This window comes from Nuphar pumila, chromosome 15, assembly GCF_984573655.1.
Source record: "Nuphar pumila chromosome 15, dmNupPumi1.hap1.1, whole genome shotgun sequence".
Taxonomy (NCBI): Eukaryota; Viridiplantae; Streptophyta; class Magnoliopsida; order Nymphaeales; family Nymphaeaceae; genus Nuphar; species Nuphar pumila.
Window position 1 is genome coordinate 70,418,874 of NC_143263.1, and position 21,868 is coordinate 70,440,741.

A 21,868-nucleotide genomic window follows, 5' to 3' on the forward strand; every position below is an offset into this window, starting at 1 on the left:
GAAGCAAGGGATGTTGCTATCCAAATTGGAAGTTGGGTCGACAAAGCCAACTTCTCAGTGGTGTCATCGGATGATTGTTTGCATAATTTTAGGCATAGAGTTTTTTTGCAGCCAGAATGTAATGATGCTGCCGAAGGTGAACTCATTGACAATCATGGGGTCAATTTCTTCATGCATTGTACAGCGCCTTACACTTAGAGGCAAGACTTCAATGTTGTCTGCTATGCAATTGAAGAAAGGTGTCAAGCGGGGAGAGCAGACATTCTTAGTTACTATGCACACCGAAGAAGGGAAGGTTAAAGCAACAGTGCCACTGACCCTTGCCCCACTGTTGGCGGAGATTCAAGAAGTAATGTCTCTAAAACTGTCAAATCATTTGTCGTCGAGACACGCGGTCGACCACAAGATTGAATTGACCGTGGGAGCAAAGCCCCTTGCCATGGTCTCCTATCTCATGGGACTGGCTAAATTGAAGGAGTTGTGCAGGTAGCTGGATAAGATGTTAAAAGTAGACATTGTTCATCCTTCAAAAGCACCCTTTAGTGCCCCTATGCTCTTTCAGGTAAAACATAATGGTTCTAAAAGGTTATGTGTATATTACCATGCATTGAACAAGGTCGCAATGAAGAACAAGTATCTGTTACCACTGATAGCGGATTTGTTCTATCAGTAAGGCAATGCCCATGTCTTTTCGAAGCAAGATTTGCGATCAGATTTTTGGCAGGTGAGGATTGCAGATGATGACGAGCTAAAGATAACTTGTGTCACTTGCTATGGTGACTATGAATTTTTGGTGATGCCATTCGGGTTGAGTAATGCTCTGGCCACATTCATGACATTGATGAATACGATTTTCTTTCCTTAGTTAAACAAGTTTATGGTAGTCTATCTTGATGACATTATGATCTACAGCAGCAGCATGGAGATACATGTGGGACACTTGCAAACAGTGTTTCAGTTACTGAAGGATAATGACCTCTATGTCAAGCGAGAAAAATGTCCCTTCAGACAGAAGGAGATCAGCTTCCTTCGTCACGTTTTGGGGCATAGTTTGGTGCACATGGATGGACAGAAGATAAAAGTCATTCAAGAATGGAGTCCACCAACCAAAGTGCTAGAGTTATGGTCATTTCTTGGTTTGAAAAACTACTATCAATGATTCATCAGCAAAGCCAACTTTTCAGTGGTGACCTTGGACGATTTTTGGATGATTTTGGGCATAGAGTTTCTTGGCAGCCAGAATGTAATGATGTTGTATAAGGTAAACTCATTGACAATCATGAGGTTGAATTCTTCACATACTGTGCAATGCCTTACTCTTGGAGGCAAGACTTCAATGTTGTCTGCTATGGAATTGAAGAAGGGTGTCAAGCGGGGAGAGCAGACATTCTTAGTTGTTGTGCACACTGAAGAAGGGAAGGTTGAAGCAATAGTGCCGCCAACCCTTGCCATACTGTTGGCAGAGATTCAAGAAGTGATGCCCCCAAAACTGTCGAAGCGTCTGCCCCGAGACGTGAGGTTGACCAAAGGATTGAGTTGACCCGGGAGCAAATTCTTCTGCCATGGTCCCCTATCGCATGGGACATGCTGAATTGAAGGACCTACGCAGACAACTAAATAAGATGTTAGAAGTAGGCATCGTTCATCCTTCAAAAGCACCCTTTGGCGCTTCTTTGCTCTTTCAGGTGAAACATGGTGGTTCTAAAAGGTTATGTATGGATTATCTTGCACTAAACAAGGTCACGGTGAAGAACGAGTATTTGTTGCCACTCATAGCGAACTTGTTCGATCAGTTAAGTAGTGCTCGTATCTTTTCGAAGCTAGATTTGCGATCAGGTTATGCCAAGTAAGGATTGTAGATGGTGATAAGCTAAAGATAACGTGTGTCACTAGTTATGGTTCCTATGAATTTTTGGTAATGCCATTTGGGTTAACTAATGCTTCGGCCACATTCACGACATTGATGAACAAGATTTTCTACCCTTATTTAGACAAGTTTATGGTAGTCTATCTTGATGACATCATGATCTACAACAACAATATAGAGAAACATGTTAGGCACTTGCAAACAGTGTTTCAGGTGCTAAAGAAGAATGACTTCTATGTCAAGCGAGAGAAGTATCTCTTCGGACAGAAAGAGAGCAACTTCTTTTTCCACGTTGTGGGGCATGGTTTGCTGCGCATAGACGGGCAGAAGATAAGAGACATTCAGGCATAGAGTCTGCAACCAAAGTGTCAGAGTTGCGATCATTCTTTGGTTTGGCAAACTACTATCGAAGGTTCATCAAGGCTACTCTCTCATTATTGAGCCCCTCACGGATTTGTTAAAGAAGAATCGGGTATGGATCTAGATAGGAGCCTGCCAATATGCCTTCGATGGCTTGAAGAAAGCCTTGGTGAGGGAACCTGTGTTGTGGTTGTCGGACCACACAAGACCCTTTGAAGTCCATACAAATACTTTAGACTTCGCCATCAGTGGAGTTATCATGCAGGAGGGGCATTCATTTGCTTACGAGAGTCAGAAATTAAAGGATGCAGAGAGGCGCTATACTATGCACGAACGTGAGATGACATCCATCGTGCATTATCTCAAGACATAGCAGCACTACCTTCTGGGTGCCCAGTTCGTCGTCAAGACGGACAATGTCGTCATGAGCTATTTTTAGACATAGAAGAAGCTGACGCCCAAGCAAGCTCGATGATAAATGTTCCTAACTGAGTTTAACTTCGCTTTAGAGTATAAGGTGAGGAAGACCAATGTGGTTACTGATGCTCTGAGTTGTAAGGCTGAACTGATGGCTACACGGGCAGAGCCTTCGAAAGTTCACTTAGAGGGTGCATTGTTGGACTGTATCCATGAAAGTATGCATCAGAACACAACGGTGCAACACCTTGTCTCTCTAGCACAAGCGGGAAAGACTCAACGATTTTGGCTACGGGACGACCTCCTCATAACAAAAGGGAGACATGTCTTTATGCCGTGGTGGGGAAGCCTATGCCATGAACTACTTAAGGAGTGTCAAGATATACTATAGGCCAGTCATCCAGGACAGGAGTAGACCTTAGCACTCCTTGAGCGCGGTTACTATTGGCCGCAGATAAGAGATGATATGGAGAGGTATGTGTGAACGTGTCTTATCTGCCAGCAAGACAAGAAGACCAACCAGAAGACTGCTGGCCTCTACCTATTCTAAAAAGTTTTTGGGAGAGCATTTCTATAGACTTCATTGTTAGTCTACCAAAGGTAAATGGTTTCAGCTCCATCCTTGTGGTGGTAGATCATTTCTCTAAGTACGCCACCTTCATCCCAGCTTCGAAAGAGTACCCTGCAGAGAAGACTGTAAAGTTCCTTGTCAAGCATATTATGAATCACTAGGGTGTATCAAGAAGCATTGTGAGCGATCGTGATGCTCGCTTCATGAGCAAATTCAGGCATGAAGTGTTTTGGTTACTCGGCTCTGATCTGCTATTTTCAACAAGTTTTCACCCACAGACGGATGGGCAGACAGAGCACATCAACAGACTATTGGAGCAGTACCTCAGGCACTTTGTTAGTGCCAACTAGAAAGACTGGGTGAAGCTCTTGGACATAGCCCAACTCTGCTACAATCTTTAGAAGAGTGAGTCTTCATGCTACAACCCGTTCGAGATAGCCACAGGGCAGCAACCACTGAATTCGCATACTCTAGCCACATAAGAGAAGGAAAGGTCATCCTTTGCCTAATAGTTTGTTCGAGACAGACATGAGAAGACTGAGTTGGCGAAGGCATTTCTACACAATGCGACTAGGAGGATAAAGAAGTGGACGGACAAGCATCATCGGCTTGTCGAGTTCCGTGTTGGGGACCAAGTGTTGGTGAAGCTTTATCCTGATAGCACAAGCATCTTCCATGGATGGCACCGCAGATTGATCAGAAAGTATGAGAGACCATTCACCATCACCAAGAGAGTGCGCAAACTGGCGTACAAGCTGAACCTGCCCCTAGACTTCAAGGTGCACCCGGTGTTCTACGTGTACAACCTAAAACAGTTCTATGCGGACGAGGAAGATCCAGAACGTATCATGCCACAACGCACTCCTATCCTGCAGAGGGCCCCGACAACACAATGTGCTGAGAATTGTCTCAACATGATCCTTCCTCATAAGGTCAACTACTTGGGCAAATTCAATAAGTATTTTTTGTAGTGGGAGAAGACAGCGAAACTGATGTGAGAGTCAGCATTTCGAATGAAGAGCCGCTATCCAGATGAAGTCAGGGCTTACAATGAAACAGATGGCACCGAGGGCGGCACATGATTTGAAGATGGATCATGTTTCCTTGTAACCTACTTTCTACAGTTATGTCCAATGTCTATTTTGCTTTGGTTGAGTCATGATGTAAGTGTTGAGTCACTTATAAGTTTCTCTGGGCCAACCTTTGTACTTTGGTTCAGGTTGATCAATACACTGATGTGTTAACCCATAGATCTGAATTGTAATGAGCCTACGGGCAAAATACTGAATGAATGCAAATGCATTGAGCTTTCTTCGTTTACTCACAATGTGATTACCTTCAAGTGATTGTAATTTTTCTTCCTCTCTTCTCTTTCACTCTCTTGCACTCTTTATACTCAAAGCTTCCGCAATGGCAAACGAGCGACCAAAAAGGCTTGCAACGGTAAGGAAAGACTGTCGTGCCACACTGGCTTATTGAAGAAATAGGCTCATGATAGTGTACACCAGAGCAAAATAAATGGTATTATGAATTTATTTGTATGGTAAAAAATTAATTATAAAGTTCTAACACTTTATTAACCATTGATTTTTACAGCTCTTAAAAATACTTTTAACTTATCTTAATCACATGATTTAAAATTTTAATCCAGGTAGATCGTATCTATCGGAATCTTTTAACTATCCAATCATGTGATTGGACGATTTAAGATGAGGACATAAAGGGGCATTATACATATTACATATACAGAAAGGGAATTATTTTGCTCCCTTTTTTATTAGGTCACCTTTAGTACCTTCTAAAAATTATAGTTTTCTGAATAGCCAGAAGTGTTTATCATTACTTCTTTTTTAAGAAAACATAATTTCTTTCAAATTGATGTGACTTAAAAATTAAAATATTTTATCATGAAATTTAGTACAATGTCAACTTTTTTTTATTTCTTTAAAATATTTAATTGAACATAAAAATGCTCAATCAGATACGTGTTGCAGTAAACAAAGATAAACACATTTAACGGTTTTGGATCAAACATAAAACACCTAAAACTATAACGCCCAGTGGGGCTGATTTCAGGCTTTAGTGGTGGTCATGGGCCAAAATCACACTTTTAGGGGCTGTCGTGAACGGACGCTAAAAGTGATTTTTTTTTTGTTAAATGTGCGCCCTCCACTGAGTACGCACAATCAGCGGATGGCGTGCATCCGCTAACAATGGAAGACTTATGTCATCCAATGTTACTCTCTCTCTCTCTCTCGCTATATATATATATATATATATATATATATATATATATATATATATATATATATATATATATAATGAGCAAAATCCTGGACGGCTTAACGTTGAACACCACTTTTTCATCATTTTTTTGCATTTTTGGGTCTTTAGATCCGTCAAGAACTGCCGTGTTAAAGGTTGTTTTGTGTAAAATCACATGTTAGCAGCAGCAGGTGCACGTCCAATGACAGTGGACGACATAAGTCATCCACTCTTACGCCTTACTATATATATATATAGTAGAATTGGAAATATGAGAACTATGTGAACCATGATTTTCATTGATTTTTTCCTTTTTTCTTTAATCTGATCGTACGATCTACATGCTTGGTTTTATAAGAACCTGCTCTTGAATCATCCAAATTGAAGCATAAATGAGATTTTTTAAGCCTTTAAAATCAATGACTCATAATATTCATAAATATTCAAGCATTCAAAATTCACATTTTTCATCAAAAATATACGATCCAATGATTGATTCTTAACAAATTCACCATGCCAAGCACATCCACATGATTGGGTTCACAAAAGAAAAGTAATGAAAATGCCTATATTTTTAGTTCTCATATTTTAGTTTATTCTTCTGTTCTCATATTGTACCGACTCTCCCTACAGAGAGAAAGAGAGAACACGGTCCACATTTTTCTATGACTTCACATCACAAACGCAAAGTCTAAATCTCCAATGCCTCTGCAATCTCCGGATGGTCACTATCCCTCAAGCCACGTTTGGTAATTAAATTGAAGAGGTAGTTAAGAAGCAGTGCAGGATTCGTGGAAAATGAATATTGTTCACATGATCAAATTATAGATATTACAAGTCAAATCAATAAGGAGCTATGTTATCTCGAAAAAAGAATCATATGAGCTTGTCATTTTCTCTTCAAAAATATTAATATTTACAATGGGAAAGAAACACCCCAAAAGTTTCCATCTTCCTGCTACACTAAGTCATGGATTGTGGGTCTTTTCCTGACTACTGTATTGCCACGTGTCCCGTACTTTACTATGGATTGGATGCATGGTGTTATGTCATCATCCACGTTTGCTACACTAAGTTATGGGTTTTAATCTCTAGAGAGCCTGCTGCACCTCTGGCACCCGCCCTCTCATCATAGAGTTGCATACCACCTGGGTTCGAGCCGAGCTTGGGCTGGCCCAGCTCAGTTGGTTTAGAAAAACTGGTTGTTCAAGTTCGGCTCAAGCTGAACACCTTTAGTTTAAAAACTTTTTGGAAGTTTTGAAATCCTAGCCAGTAAAAATACCTTTTATAAACAATTGATGAATGTTGTGATTAAAACCCACACCACTTTCATGGGTGACCAACCACTTACCCATTAAGGCAAGACCTCTCTTTGTGCACATGTCGATAATACATATATGAGCCGAGCTTAATCGGGTTTGTCAGGCTTATCCAAGCTGGATTGTTTGTTCAAGCTCACTTGTTTATGCATACCGAGCCTAAGCCCTTGTTTAAGCTCAGCTCATTTATTTTTTCGGATGAGTTCAAGCTGATCCTAAATGGGTCAAGCCTGAGGTAGCTTGGCATAATGCCCTACCTAATAATGTGGACGACCCCTGCGGGGCTGACAAACTTCTTGGTCATCATTGTATAGGGATTTCTTGCCTGCAGATTGGCTGTCTATAATCAGTGTCTAGTTTTCCAAATCCTTGATTCAGCATTATTATTGAATGTCTTCAATAGAACCACTAACAGAATTTCAAGGTTGAGATCTAAGGCCTTCACATAAACTCCCCATGAATGACTCGCTAGACCTATATACAACGTGCATGCTTCAAGTATATATCTCTATAATCATATTATACAATTTAAACAATGCATTTCCCAAGACTAAAAATCGAAACATTCAGTTTTTTGACTCCTTAACTCGATTAAGCTCCAAGCTCATTTTTGCATAACCAGCAACTGGTCTACACATCAGTTTCTCTGCTTCTTTTAGCATCCTTGTTCATTTTCAAATATATATATATATATATATATATAACGTGCGATTAATGACATCGATGAGGAGTAATCCCATACATACTCATCAATCTGAAAATATATCAAGAATGGCTACAAGCATTAGTGCTGCTATTAAAGTTGCATCATCTGGTGCCAGTCCTTTCACTAACATGTATTTAAATAATTCAAACACTTTTTCTTTTAGAAGGAAAATTTTATTCATATAAATAGCATTACTACATCATTGTATACTACATTCACAGTTCCCATACACCGGTCAACAATGTAAACCATATTAACAGCAGCACAGCAACTTGACCATTGCTGCATTTTTTCCCTGATCCAGTTTATTGGCTTCTTTTGTTTCTCTGCATATCATGCTGTGGACCTTCTGTATGCTTGAGACAGCCAGATTTATCGCCATGTGACCAGCACCCAGAACCTCCATTTGAAGTCTCCTCGGCCAGCCCCCACGCCCCTTGGATGAGTTAGGAGCAGGTCACGCGGGCAACGGTAGTGGGTTGTTGGGACCTATTTCCAATATTTGATATGCAATTCTCTGTGACATTTGCACAGTACAAACAAGTGCACAAAATTTTCTACTTCAAGTTCGCACAGACCGCACCTGCTGGCCAGATGGAATTCCATTAGTTTCATGTTGCATTCCGTTCTGACTTTGTCTTTTTTTTTTTTTGGAAGAATAATATCATTGAAGCAGCAAATGACAAACCAAACGATGAGATATCATTTGGTTGCCAGAACAGCTTTCTTGGGGACATTTCATCAGACAATTTCTCAATTCTTATATCTTTGCAATTGATAGAGTCTGATGCAAAAAGAGGGTTACGTGAATGTGTAACCGTAAGTAGTGGGTTAGTGGGTGTGGGTGTGAGAGTATGTAAACCACGTGTGATGTGGTTCCTAAACTTAAGGAGTCAGTTTCCTATGAATTACAATGCGTTAGTGGGGTAGTGGCTCCTAATGAGAAGGAGCGGTTATGAGTATGCTTTTTATCTCTATATAATGGTCCTGTAGCCTGTACGTTTTAATTTTAAGTTTTTACCTTGTGTTAAACAATTTTAGTATTAACGTCTCCCACAGTTAGATTATCTTTTGTAGTGTGTATACTGCGTGTTTCACGATATTTTCAATAGTTTTGGTATCAGAGCACCAGGTTGGATTGAGCTGGGCGTGTTTGATCATTGCAAAGATCGTTGTCAAAGTTGGATATTCAAGTTGGTTTGTAATTACGTGGTGTAATTCATGATGTCTAACGGTACGAATCTAAACTCTATAAATCTTTCACATGCATTGGTACCTATTTTTAATGAAGAGAATTATGAATTTTGAAATACTAAGATGAAGGCATTTTTCATCTCTCAAGATCTTTGGAATCTAGTTGAAAATGGTTTTGTAGAGACAAAGCTCAAAGGCAACAAAAAAGGCAGCAACTGAAGTAAAGGAGTTGCGCAAAAGGGATGCTAAATCCCTTCTCATTTTGCAGTAAACCGTAACAAAAAGTATTTTTTCTTGAATTGCGACAACCACCAAGCCAAATGAAATGTGGACTGTTTTGAAGGAAGCCTATCATAGAGATAGTAAGGTAACTACTGTGAAACTCCAAACACTTCGTAGAGATTTTGAGACCCTGTTAATGAAAAAAATGAGTCTGTGCAAGACTTTTTTTCTAGAATGTCTACTACTATAAATCAAATGAGAATATTTAGAGAAATAATTAATGATAAAAAGGTAGTAGAAAAAATCTTACGAAGTATACCACCAAAGTTTGATCATATCGTCACAACTATAGAGAAATCTAAGGATATGAGTGATTATTCTATTAACAAATTAATGGGGTCTCTTTTGGCACATGAGGCTAGGTTGAACAGGTCAACCGAGAAAAGTATTGAAAATGCATTTCAGGCCAAGGTAAAAATTTCTAACAAGCAAGCAAGTGGCGAAGGATCCTTGGAGAACAAATATGCAGGAAGAGGAAGAAGTAGAGGTGGATATCGAGGCCGAGGTCGTGTCGTGAAAGATCTAAAATGGGTCGGCACAATGGAAATAATCAAAAGTCGACTTATAAAGACAAACAATGCTATTATTGCAAGAAGTATGGGTACGTGAAAGCAAGGTGTTGGGAGAAAACAAAGAAGCAGGTCAATGTCGTTGAAGAACAAGAACAATGTAATCTTTTCCTTGCTCAATTGAAAACCAAGGCTAATAATATATGGTTTCTAAATAGTGGTTGTAGTAACCATATGACAGGTGAAAAAAAAAACTTTTTCACAATATTGATGAATCCATGAGAATGAATGTTCGGTTTGGAAACAACAAACAAGTGCAAAGTGAAGGCAAGGGAACTATTGAAGTTGACGTTAAATAAGTTAATAAAAGAATGATTCATGATGTTTATTGCATACCTCATTTATCATAAAATTTATTGAGTGTTGGACAATTGATTGAGAATGGTTATGCACTTAATTTTTATGATGGAGTATGTGAAATTAGAAAAAGAAAAATAGACAGTGAACCTCTCATCAGAGTCAAGATGGCACCTAATAGAATGTTCCCTCTTGAATTTACACACGTGAATGATGTTGCCTTGATTGGCAAAGATGATAGGTCTTCGCATCTTTGACACTTACGGTAATGAACATTTACACTATAATGGGCTGAAAATACTAAGAACCCAAAACATGGTTTTGGAGTTGCCTAGTGTAATATGCAATGATGGAGTGGGTGAAGGGTGTGTACATGAGAAGCAACATCGTTTGTCATTTTCCATCGGAAAGGCATGGAGAGCCAAAAAGCCTCTTGAGTTAGTTCATGCAGGCCTTTGTGGGCTCATGAACACTCTATCCTTGAACAATAGTAGATATTTTTATTGCTTACTGATGATTTTACTTGCATGAGTTGGGTATTTTTTCTTTCTAAAAAATTAAAAGCATTTAAAAAAATTTAAGAGTTTAAAGTTTTTGCAGAAAAAGATAGTGAGCATGTCATAAAGTATCTACGTACAGATAGAGGGGGAGAATTTCTATCTAATGATTTTGAAGATTTTTGCAAGAAGAATTGAATTCGTAGGTAGCTAACAGTAAGGGAAATATAAGAGCAAAACGGTGTAGCTGAGCAGAAAAACTGTACAATCAGAAATGTCAAGGAGCATGTTGAGTAAAAAATAACTCTCAAATGAATTTTAGGCTGAAGTAGTTAACACAACAGTATGCTTACTCAATATATCTCCAACAAAAGTTGTGCATAACATGACTCCATATGAGGCATGGTGGCAATGAAAGCCAAATGTGAGTAATTTAAGAATTTTTTGTTGTGTTTCTTATTTCTTGATCGATTAGTGATTGTAACAAGATAGATAAGAAAAATGAGAAATGCATTTTTGTTGGTTATAGTGACACAACAAAGGGGTATCAATTATATAATCCAACAACTAAGAGTGTAATTATTCATCGTGATGTTATTTTTTATGAATTAAGCTCTTAGAATTAGAATCAAGATGCAGATAGGTCAAATATGGGAGGCATTCCCCTTGTGTCTGATAAGATGTTAGAAGCTTCAAGAAATGCAATTGTAAAGACCAAGTTGGTGAAAGAGGCAATAATATCAGAAGCTTCAACAAGCATCTCTCAAGACAATGGTGGTACTGAGGACATAGATACACCACCTAGAAAGGTAAGATTCATAAAAGAAATTTATGAATCTTGTACATTTTCTCTATTGGTTGAAGAACCTATGTGCTACAAGGATGCTAGTGGGAAACACGAATGGGTAAGATCCATGAAAGAAGAAATGGAAGCCAGTGAAAAAATGATACTTGAGAACTCGTAGATTTACCCATAGGTCAAAATGCTATTGGTGTGAAATGGGTTTAGAAGGTTAAATATAATGCTGACAGGAGTGTGCAAAAATACAAGGTAAGGTTAGTCATTAAGGGGTATGCTCAAGAATTTGGAGTAGATTTTTCAGAAACTTTTTATCCTGTTGCACATTTTGAAATTGTTAGAATTATTTTGGCATTAGCAACTCATATGAAATGATCAGTTTTTCAATTTGATATAAAGTTTGCATTTTTTAATGGGTTCTTGGAAGAAGAGGTCTATGTTTGCCGCCATACAGATTTGTTGTTAAAGGTAAGGAAGAGAATGTGTACAGGTTGAAAAAAGTGCTTTATGGCCTTAAACAGGCACCATGAGCCTGGTATGGAAGATTGGACTCATACCGAATGCAATGAGGATTTCACAGAAGTGAGAGTGAGCACACTTTGTATGTAAAAGGAACAGGTACTGAATTTCTTATAGTTTGTGGTTATGTAGATGACATAATTTATACAGGCTTGTCGAGTACACTTTCTGAAGAATTTAAAGTAAACTTGATGCAAGTATTTGAAATGTCAGATCTAGGGTTGTTACATTAGTTTCTTGGACATCAAGTTCAACAAAGTGTTAATGGTATTTTTATTTCTCAAGAAAAGTATGCTTTAGACTTACTTGAGAAATTTAATATGGTGTCGTGCATGCCATGTTCCACTCCCATGAATACTAATGAGAAATTATCGGTACACGATGGTACTATGAAGGCTGATGAACGGTTGCATAGAAGCTTAGTTGGAAGGCTAATGTATCTTACCCAGACACGTCCAGATATCATTTTTCTTATCGACCTAATCTCAAAGTTTATGCAGTGTCCCACGATACATCATCTTGGAGCGGCAAAGCGGATCCTTCGTTATGTTCGAGCAACAACTAATTATCGGATTTGGTACCAATTAATTCATGATTTCAAATTAATTGGCTTTTCTGATAGTGATTGGGTTGGTTTTGCATATGATAGGAAAAGCATGAGTGGATCCATCTTCAATCCTGGATCAGTTGTGTCATGAATGTCAAAGAAGCAAGAAACAGTGGCACTTTCATCCTCAAAAGCAGAGTATGTTGCTGCGAATGCATCCGTATGTCAAGCTATTTGGATAAAAAGAATTTTGGCGGACTTGCATCAAGAATAGGCAAATACAACAGAACTCTATTGTAACAACCAAGCAACCATTGCCATGACAAATAACCTTGTGTTCCATGGGTGAACTAAGCATATTGAGTTGTGTCATCATTTTATCAGACAGGCTATCGCCGATGGAGCTGTAGCATTGAAATATTGCTCTACAAATGATAAAATTATAGATGGATTTACAAAAGCACTCAGCTATTCAATGTTTGTGGAATTTAGATCCACTTTAGGTGTATCGAGTTTTACATCAAGGGGGAGTGATAGAGTCTGATGCAAAAAGGGGGTTACATGAATGTGTAATCATAAGTAGTGGGTTAGTGGGTGTGTGTGAGAGTAGTTTGTAAACCACGTGTGATGTGTTTTCTAAACTTAACAAAGTCAGTTTTCTGTGAGTTACAAGAGTCCTGCATTAGTGGGGTAGTGGCTCCTAATGAGAAGGAGAAGTTATGAGTCTGCTTTTTATCTCTATATAATGGTCCTATAGCCCGTACATTTTAATTTTAAGTTTTTACCTTGTGTTAAACAGTTTCAGTATTAACGTCTCCCACTGATAGATTATCTTTTGTAGTGTGTATGTTGCATGTTTCATGATATTTTCAATAACAATTAAGGGTTCAGACTCTCTTCTTTACCCTTAAAACAGCATGAGCCCCACGTGCTTATTGAAAATGGTGAATAAGTTGGGCAACCTTTTTACATTTTAAGAATTGAATATCCTCAAAAATCACAAGGGAAACTACTACTTTTTCTCTATGGATATTTTCATTGAATCCCCTAGTAGAAACAATGTCAATGGAGGTCTGGATCTAGAGAATGGGCTGGATAATCAAAAAGTGATGTCCAAGGGAGATGAACATAAAAGGAAGAAGGTTTTAAAAGCTCAAGCTACTTTCTACTCTAAGAAGACTCCAACTACATTGTTGCCTAAGAACTCTAAGGCCATAGAAGACCTCTTAAAGGCTAAGAAACTTATGAACATAAAAAGTCTAAATTTATGTGTTTAAAGGGTCCTTGTAAATATATAGAAACCTTCTCGAAGCAAGAGTTTCCTTATTATACTCTGGTTTCAGGCTGATCTATAAATAATAATGAGTTCCTCCCTCACAAGTTAAGAGAGAGAGAGAGAGAGAGAGAGTTCATTTGTGGGCGTAGGTCTTAAGAACCAAACCACGTAAATGGTCTTGTGTGGCTACCAATTTTTTGTTCTTATCGCTCTGAGTGATTATCGATATTCTGCTCTCATCGCCTGGTAAGGTTATTGATTTTATATTCATGTAAACATCACCTATTTTGGTTGTCAATATTCTATTCTCATCGCCCTGTGTGGTTATCAATTTTTATTCTCGTGTGAACATCAAAATCATTTATTTATCAATGGATAAATTCTCCATGTTTTTTTTATTCACGTAACACACACCCAAGGCATGCTTGCTTTGGTCAGAAGTGGGATGAACAATCACAACTGAAAAAGTAGAGTGTGATTGTTGGTCACAAGGTCAATCCTGTGACCAACTTTTATAAGATTCAAGGCAAAAACAATTATTGGTAGCAATCACAATCACAATTGTACTTTTCTCATGTTTTATTAACCTTGAGAATGTGTTGTAATTGTGATTTGGACAAGAATCACGTGGCATTACAAACATGCTCTCGTTAATGAAGAGGGCACTCTCAAACCCATGGTTTAAAATTCAAAACCTAAAAGAACCACCACCCTATACATACATTATATATTTCTTTTATGTTTTTTGTGTATTGTATGTAATTTTTAATATTTTTATATTGGCCAACAATTTCTTGAGATGTTTTTTAGAAAAACTAACAAAATTTTAGTGGTTGTATGGATGATACCTAAAACCAGGTTATTAACATGGTTTTACGTGTCCAACTAGGTTTATAGCCTAAACCTGGTTTTATGCACAAGTTGGGTGCAAGGAGCCAAGTGTGTAAAAACTCGGGTTGCCTATTTTTTTACTTACCCCCAGTTTATGAATCCTAGTTTATCATGTGTGTGTGTGTGTGTGTGGTGGTGGGGGGGGGGGAGGGGAGAGATGGGATGTGTGGTTGTTGAGACCCCTCAAAATTTCCCAATTCCAAACCTCAACAATGACCACCACAATCTAGCTAGTTCTGGTAGGTTGTTCTGGCCGAAAATCGTTAAAATTATAAGTTTTTATTTTTTTCAAATTTAGAGGCATTCCCAGCCAGCCACGGGTTAAAAAATGAGAGGGTATTGTGTGTTCTCCCCCGAAGACGTACAATTTGCTATAGTGTGTGTTCGGGGGGTCCGAATGAGCACCACGTATATAAGCACATGAGGCTCGTATTCCCGTGTGTGTTAAAATCACTTAGCATCAGAGTATGATACGGTTGCAAAGACTTAAGTACCCTTTTCTACTATTCTCGCCATGAAACGACGGTTCGAGAAAAGGACAAAAATTTCCTCCATTCAAAAAAAGGGAAACAATGATTTGATAAAATGCCAAAATGTTCTGCATCCAGAAAATCGAGGATGATGTTAATTCTTTAAAGTCCAAAAGTTTTGTTTTGCACCATCTGCTGTAACAAGAGCTCCCTTTGACGACGCACCCTTTGTCGTCGTCTGCTGCCACCGGAGCAACCTTTGCCGTCGTCTCGAGTCCAGGTTCTCGCCTTGGTTTTTAGCTTGTGTTACAACACATTGCCACCTTCTCGTTCTTGCCTTGTGTTACAAAACATTCTCAGGTTCGTGATCGACTGGTTTGATCATTGGTGGGCGTCATAAAGGCATTTTTCGGCAATCTCTTTTTACAGGCTTCTCTTCTTTTTTGTTGTCGTTAGGAAGTATGGAAGAAAGAAATGATGTACAAACATTCCAACAAGTGCCATTAAGGTATCGTGAGTACCTTTCGATATCATCATGCTATTGTTGAAGAACGTATGTCATCGTGAGTGCCATTAAAGCGTTGTTTTGTTATTACAGGTGGATCTTGTCCTTTCGACTGTTTGAAACTTAATGATATTTGTAAGACGCTGGGATCTGTTGACAAGAATGCTTGTTTACAGATGTGAGGAATGGCCTCTACCCCATCTAGTATCGTCTATTCACTCAGTACATGCAATGTATCGCAAATTGCGATCGTAGTAACATAGTACCGATTTGTGAGATATTGTTTTGTTTGTTAATATCGATTTGTAAGCTATTATGCTAAATTTTTATATCGATTTGTAATATATTTTGCGATATGTATATTGATTTGTAAGATATTATGTGTTTTCTAGTATTGATTTGTAAGATATTTGTAGAAAGATTTTTAAAACGTGTGCATGTGGAAATACATTGTTGTGCGCTTGCAGTGGCGATTTTCGTATTCAAATCATTGTTCATTTAGCGATTTCTATTGAAATCACTTCATAGTGTCGTAGATATAATTAAATCTCTGTCACGTGAATCGCTATCGTCAACACACATATATGACAAATTGTTTCATTTATTGGCATGGTAAATAACAACTCGATGTATAGTATAAGCAAATAACAAATCATTGTTGCTTTTATATTGTGATTCATTCAATTGTTTCTTTGACTTGCTTAACCTTTATCGGTATCCATTGTTATATGCATCTTGAATAAATTGTAATAAACGTATGTGATGGCTATCGCAAATTGATATCTTGCTTATAACAGTGTTGAGCTTATCATCTGATTTTAATGAAGATGATCTATCTCAATCATTGGATAGTTATGGAGAAGTGAACATCTATACTAATGACGCACCTGAAGAAGTGAACATGTGCACTAATGATGCACATGATAAGAAGGGTATAGGCATTGGATTCACTCTTGACTTGAATGTTTCATCAGAAGAAATGCATTTGGATAATGAGGTAGACGATCGTGACAGTACACTTGATAAATGTGAAGGCACTGGGAATGTACATGATGGTACACCTGACTCTGTTCCCGTAGAAGGAATGCAGTTTAATAATAAGGATGCTGCATATAAATTTTACAATGAATATGCCTTAAAATTTAGCTTCAGTGTTAGAAGGTATTCTTGGTCAAAAAATGCATAGGGTGTCATGGTGAGAAAGACATGTTTGTTCTAAGGAAGGTTGAAAGAGGTCAAGTGAAAATCCAACAAGGAGCAAGCCAGATTCAAGATGTGGTTGTCCAGCGAGAATTATGTTAAGAAGACTTTCGAATGAGAAATATGTAGTTCATACTTAAATTAGTGATCATAACCATGATTTATCTGCTTAATTTATGACTCCTATATTAAGGTCACATCATAAAGTAACTGAAGCGCATGCTGCAATTGCTGAAATAGCTGATAGCGTTGGCATTACACCAAGGAAGACATATAATTTGTACGCGCAGATAAATGGTGGTCGCAAGAATGCGCCATTCACACCTATGGATCTAAGAAACCACTTGAGAAGAAAGAGGACATATAACATGAAGAATAGAGAAATATGTTCTTTGGTTGATTACTTACATAAGAAATCAAGCATTGCCTCTGGTTTCTTAAGTGCAATGCGACTGAATGAAGATGGATATGTTGTGAATATGTTTTGGGCAGATTCAAAGTCAAGAGTACATTATGAATGCTTCAATGATGTATTTTTTTTATACGACAGTGAAGATTAATACTGAATAGTGGTCATTTGCGCAGTTTGTTAGAGTGAACCATCACTCACAAAGTTGTATATTAGGCGGTGCTTTTTTGTACGACCAGACCGAGGAAAGCTTTGAGTGGTTGTTCAGAGTATTTACACATGCAATGAATGGGAAGCATCCTAAAATTATACTTACAGATGGTGATCACGCAATTGCAGCTGCAGTGTCTCATGTGTGGCCAGATGCACATCATCGCCTATGTTTGTGGCATATCTTTCAAAATGCAACAAAAAACATAGGACACATATTTAATCAGAAGACAAAATTTGACAAAAAATTTATAAGTTGTGTACTTCAGAGCGTAGACGAGGTCACCTTTATGTCTAATTGGGAGAAAATGATTCAGATGTATGACCTTGAAGATTGTCTGTGGTTACAAAATTTATATACAGAAAATGAGAAGTGGGCATTGACATAAGGAAGACAATACTTTTGTGCAGGTATGATAAGCATACAAAGAACGGAATCTATACATGCCACACTCAAGAAAACCATGTATTCATGTTTAACAATGTTTCGCTTCATGGAACAATATGAATTATTTGTAGACGGTCTTAGACAAAATAAGCTTGAACAAGATGTGAAATGCTTCAATACATGCCTTGTAACTTTGGGCATGAAAATATTGATGCGACCTGTAGGTCTGTGTATACTAACTGTATTTTAATGGATTAAGAAGGAGGTTATACAGGTCAAGAATTGCAACATAAAAGGATGCATGCAAACCGAGAATTTGCACAAATACCATATTATATGGGAGGGTGAAGAGCATTAGAAAAGGCAAGAAGCACATGTCACATACATTGTTGACAACAAAACAGTTGAATGTACGTGCAAAAAGTATGAATTCAAAGGTATTTTATGTCGTTATGCATTAAAGACACTTAATCAAGAGAAGATACAAGAAATACATGAGTCATTTAATGTGAAGATGGAGGAGACAAGCAAATATTGAACTGCTGGATACAGATAATGTCAGTCAATCTAGTGTTGATGAGAAGTGCCACATAGTCTCCCGTTACTAACAACTGTATAGGTCATTTATGCATGTTGCAGTTTTGACACCGAAAAGTGAAGAAGCCTATGTATGCATGAGAAAAGCGTCAAGGGAGCTACTTGAAAATATGCAGTTAATTCACCATCAGTTCGTTGTAGCTCATGAAGACCAATCCAAGAAAATGGCAATGAACAACGAAGGTAAAAATTATGCTTTCCTTGACACTCATGAGAAGTTGCGCCAAAACGTAAACATCATCTTCAACAAGTCAGGAGTGAATGTTGTAGATTATGATAAAAAAATCACCTAGCAAAGGGTATCAAAAGAAAACCTACCTCTAATCGCAATCATTGGAGGACAAAGGGTGCACTAGAATTGGTTGGCAAGAAAAGGTCTAAGAAACAACCAACCTCTAAGGAAAATCTGAAAGTGCACTAGGATCGAGGCAACGAGCACTAGAGGGGGGGTGAATAGTGCTTTTAAAACTTTTCTGCGGAATATTGAATGATTTTGCAAATCTCAAAGCAAACACACAAAGAACACAAGATTTTATCCTGGTTTGGTCAAACCCGACCTACATCCAGTCCCCAAGCAAAACCCGCTTGAGATTTTCCACTATCAACCTTGTAAACTACAAGATCACACAGACCATAACCGGTCCCACTTTCAGTAACAACCCAACTGAAAGCAAACAACTCCTTTATACCAAGGAGTCCTTCTTTTTACAGAAAAGAAATAAGAACTTACAATACAACCTATGAGCCTTCCTTTTGAATGCAAATGAGATGCAATTGGCTTTTGAGGTTGTTGAAACACTCTACTCACGAATTCACTATCTCTCAAAGTGATTTGAGTGAAAAACTGAAGTGAAAATATCACGTGAGTGAGAAAACAAATACTTGAATGAATAGGAGTGAAAAGCAAGAAGTAAATGATTCAAATCGATTGAATTCTTGTTTTTTAGTGTAAAATGCACTCATATTTATAGTTAAAAGATTCCATACGTTGAGAGTATGAAAGGGTGTCAAAACGGTCCATTTCGAACGATGAAAACGTTTGAAAAATAAAAAGACACGCCTTTTTTGAAGTTTCAGGAAAACGGCAAAATTAGTCGAATGAAACATCAGTTAGTCGACTAATAGTTAGTTATTAGTAGACTGACAGTTATCGTCGGTCGACTGATCTGTTAATCAAGCCGTTTGAAAATCTGAACTTTTGAAACTTAGTCGACTTGAGAAAAGTTAGTCGACTGATAATATCATCAGTAGACTGAAAAACCTTTTAGTCGACTGCTGCTAAAATCTTCTGAAAAATAAACATTCTGTTCGGTCGACTGATAAAAAGCATTAGTTGACTGCTGCTAAATTTTCAGAAAACCCATGTTCTGTTCAGTCGACTGATAAAACCATTAGTCGACTGCTGCTAATTTTCCAGAAAACAGACATTCTGTCCAGTCGACTAATAAAAACTTCAGTCGACTAATTTGACAAGAATGACTTTTTAGAAAATATGGCGCGAAAGGATTAGTCGACTGATAAGTCTATTGGTCGACTAATAAACATGAAAATTTAAGAAAAGAGTTTTCTAAAAAGATTTTCAAAAGAGTTTCTTTTAGAAAAGTTTTTCTAAAGACTTTTAAGGTGAAATGCAACCTAAATATGCACTCTAAGTAAGGCTCTTACAAGAATCTAAGACTTTTAATGAATTAAACATTTGCACACTAGTCTTCAAGGATTCTTCACTGAATTCTTCAATTTCTTCATAGCCTTAGCTGAAATGCAGTTGATTCCACTTGCTCATCATCAAAACCTTGTACTTGAAGTATCATGTATGGCTTCATTGTCGTAACAATCTCCCCCTTTTTGATGATGACAAACTTAATCAAAGATGAAGCATTTAGATGCATAGATGGAGATTTTACTCCCCCTATCAATATGCTGCAAAACATTAAAAGTTAGCACATTTAAAGCACATATATCACATATTGATTGGTTTGCATTTCCATTCATCATTTCTTCATGCATTTAGAAATACATTCATTCAAAGCTTTCTTTTTCTCTTAATTTTGAATTTCTCATGCAAGATCTCTTGTAATGTAATTGCTATCATCTTTTTCTCAAGATCTCATGTAATTTCAATGTAATGCTATCTTTATCTTTTTCTCCCCCTTTGTCAGAATAAAAAAGAGTAAGGGCAAAAATAACATAAGCAGAAATAGAGATAAGTTTAAAATATTACAACCCATAAAGTATGTTTTTCAAAGATCAAAGATCAGAAAAGAGAGTTTAGCAAATCCTTAATGGCAGTTACATCCTTCTAAATTGAAGCAAGTTGTTGAGTCACATCTTCACGAAAGGTGTGTTGATATAGCTCTAAAGCTTGCAGTTTCTGCATAACTTCATCATGGTCTTGATTTGTCGAAAATTTCTTTCTTTTTGCATGAGATGAAGGTGTCGCAGAAGGTGAAGGTTCAGAAATAGATGGTTCATTAGGATCAGATGGTTCAGTTTGATCAACATTTAAGGGAGGCAGATATTTAATTTTCATTCTTTTAAAAATTGTTTGATCAAAGAACTCTTTTTGCTCAATGTACTTTTCATTTGTTAAAGGAACTTTAAAATGTCTAAAAATGCGGGTTAAAAGACAACCATAAGGAAGAAATGGTTTTTGTTTCCACAAGTTTGTAAAATACACATTGTTTCTTCTTTTACCTTTAAAAATGATCTTTTTAGATTGAAAATAAGAAATTAAGCATAAATCATTTTCAAAAGAAACATGAAAACCTTTATCACATAATTGACTAATAGATATTAAATTATGCTTTAAACCATCCACTAAAAGAACATTTTCTATCAAGGGAAATTTTGGATTACCAATATTACCAATACCTATCACTTTTCCCTTGTTATTGTCACCAAAGGTGACGGTTCCTCCATCCTTATTTTGGAGGGTGGAAAATAACTCCGGCCTTCCAGTCATATGTTTGGAACAGCCGCTGTCCAATATCCATTTGCTCCTTATGTTGTGTACCTATAACAAAATCAGAAAACAGAGCATTTGACCCCTTTCTATTTTTGGGTCCATGAGAGTTAGTCTTAGGAACCCATATCCATTTGGATTTTGGTTTCCTTTGATAATAAGTATTCTTTCTATAAAAGGATTTAGAATAAACATGTCTAGAACAATCATATCTAGATGCATTTCTATTAGAACTAGAAAGTTTAGTTCTATGAACAAAAGATTGAGAATAATGTCTTTGATTTTTCACCACAAGGTTTGGTCTATTTTGAGTATCAAAGAAGCTATATCCCAATCCGGTTTTATTTACCGAGCATCTTTGAGAACCAAGAAGTTTTTCTAGATTCTCTTGACCATTTGTAAATTTGGTCACTATAGAAAGAAGATCATTTGACTTTTCTTTAAGACTAAATATTTCTTTTTGTAAGAGATTGGTTCTAACTCCAATTTCTTTTATCTCAATTGCCTGGCAAGAATTTTCCTTCTTGAGATCTTCTATTTCTTGAAGTAACACTTTATTTTGAGAGTCAAGAGTTAAATTTTCAGTTTTTAACTCTTCTTTGATTGGATTCAAGATTTGGAATCCAAGATGATATTTGGATCTGAAATCTGAAATCCAAGATAGGGTTGGACTCTGGATCCTATGATGGATTTGGATCTAAAGTCCGAGATCCAAGGTGAATTGGGTTCTGAATTTTAAAGAATGGATTTT

At 37.3% G+C, this 21,868-nt stretch overlaps 1 protein-coding gene across 1 annotated transcript; it reads left to right on the top strand.

The window, feature by feature from the left end:
- Positions 1-124: 124 nt before the first annotated feature.
- Positions 125-4,186, top strand: LOC149815557 (uncharacterized). The gene is made up of 9 exons (XM_089990570.1): positions 125-486; positions 913-1,036; positions 1,686-1,846; positions 1,894-2,212; positions 2,352-2,562; positions 2,737-2,862; positions 3,147-3,340; positions 3,494-3,550; positions 3,728-4,186. Exons 1-9 carry the CDS (start codon positions 125-127, stop codon positions 4,184-4,186), a joined length of 2,013 nt encoding a protein of 670 aa, XP_089846696.1.
- The last annotated feature ends 17,682 nt before the right edge of the window (positions 4,187-21,868 follow it).

Bases quoted from the DNA above. Each gene is read 5' to 3' on its own strand.
- LOC149815557 (XM_089990570.1), top strand. From the start codon at position 125: ATGCTGCCGAAGGTGAACTCATTGACAATCATGGGGTCAATTTCTTCA. The intron at 487-912 runs GTAGCTGGATAA...TATGATCTACAG, and splicing joins AAATTGAAGGAGTTGTGCAG to CAGCAGCATGGAGATACATG. The intron at 1,847-1,893 runs GTAAGGATTGTA...GTGTGTCACTAG, and splicing joins TTGCGATCAGGTTATGCCAA to TTATGGTTCCTATGAATTTT.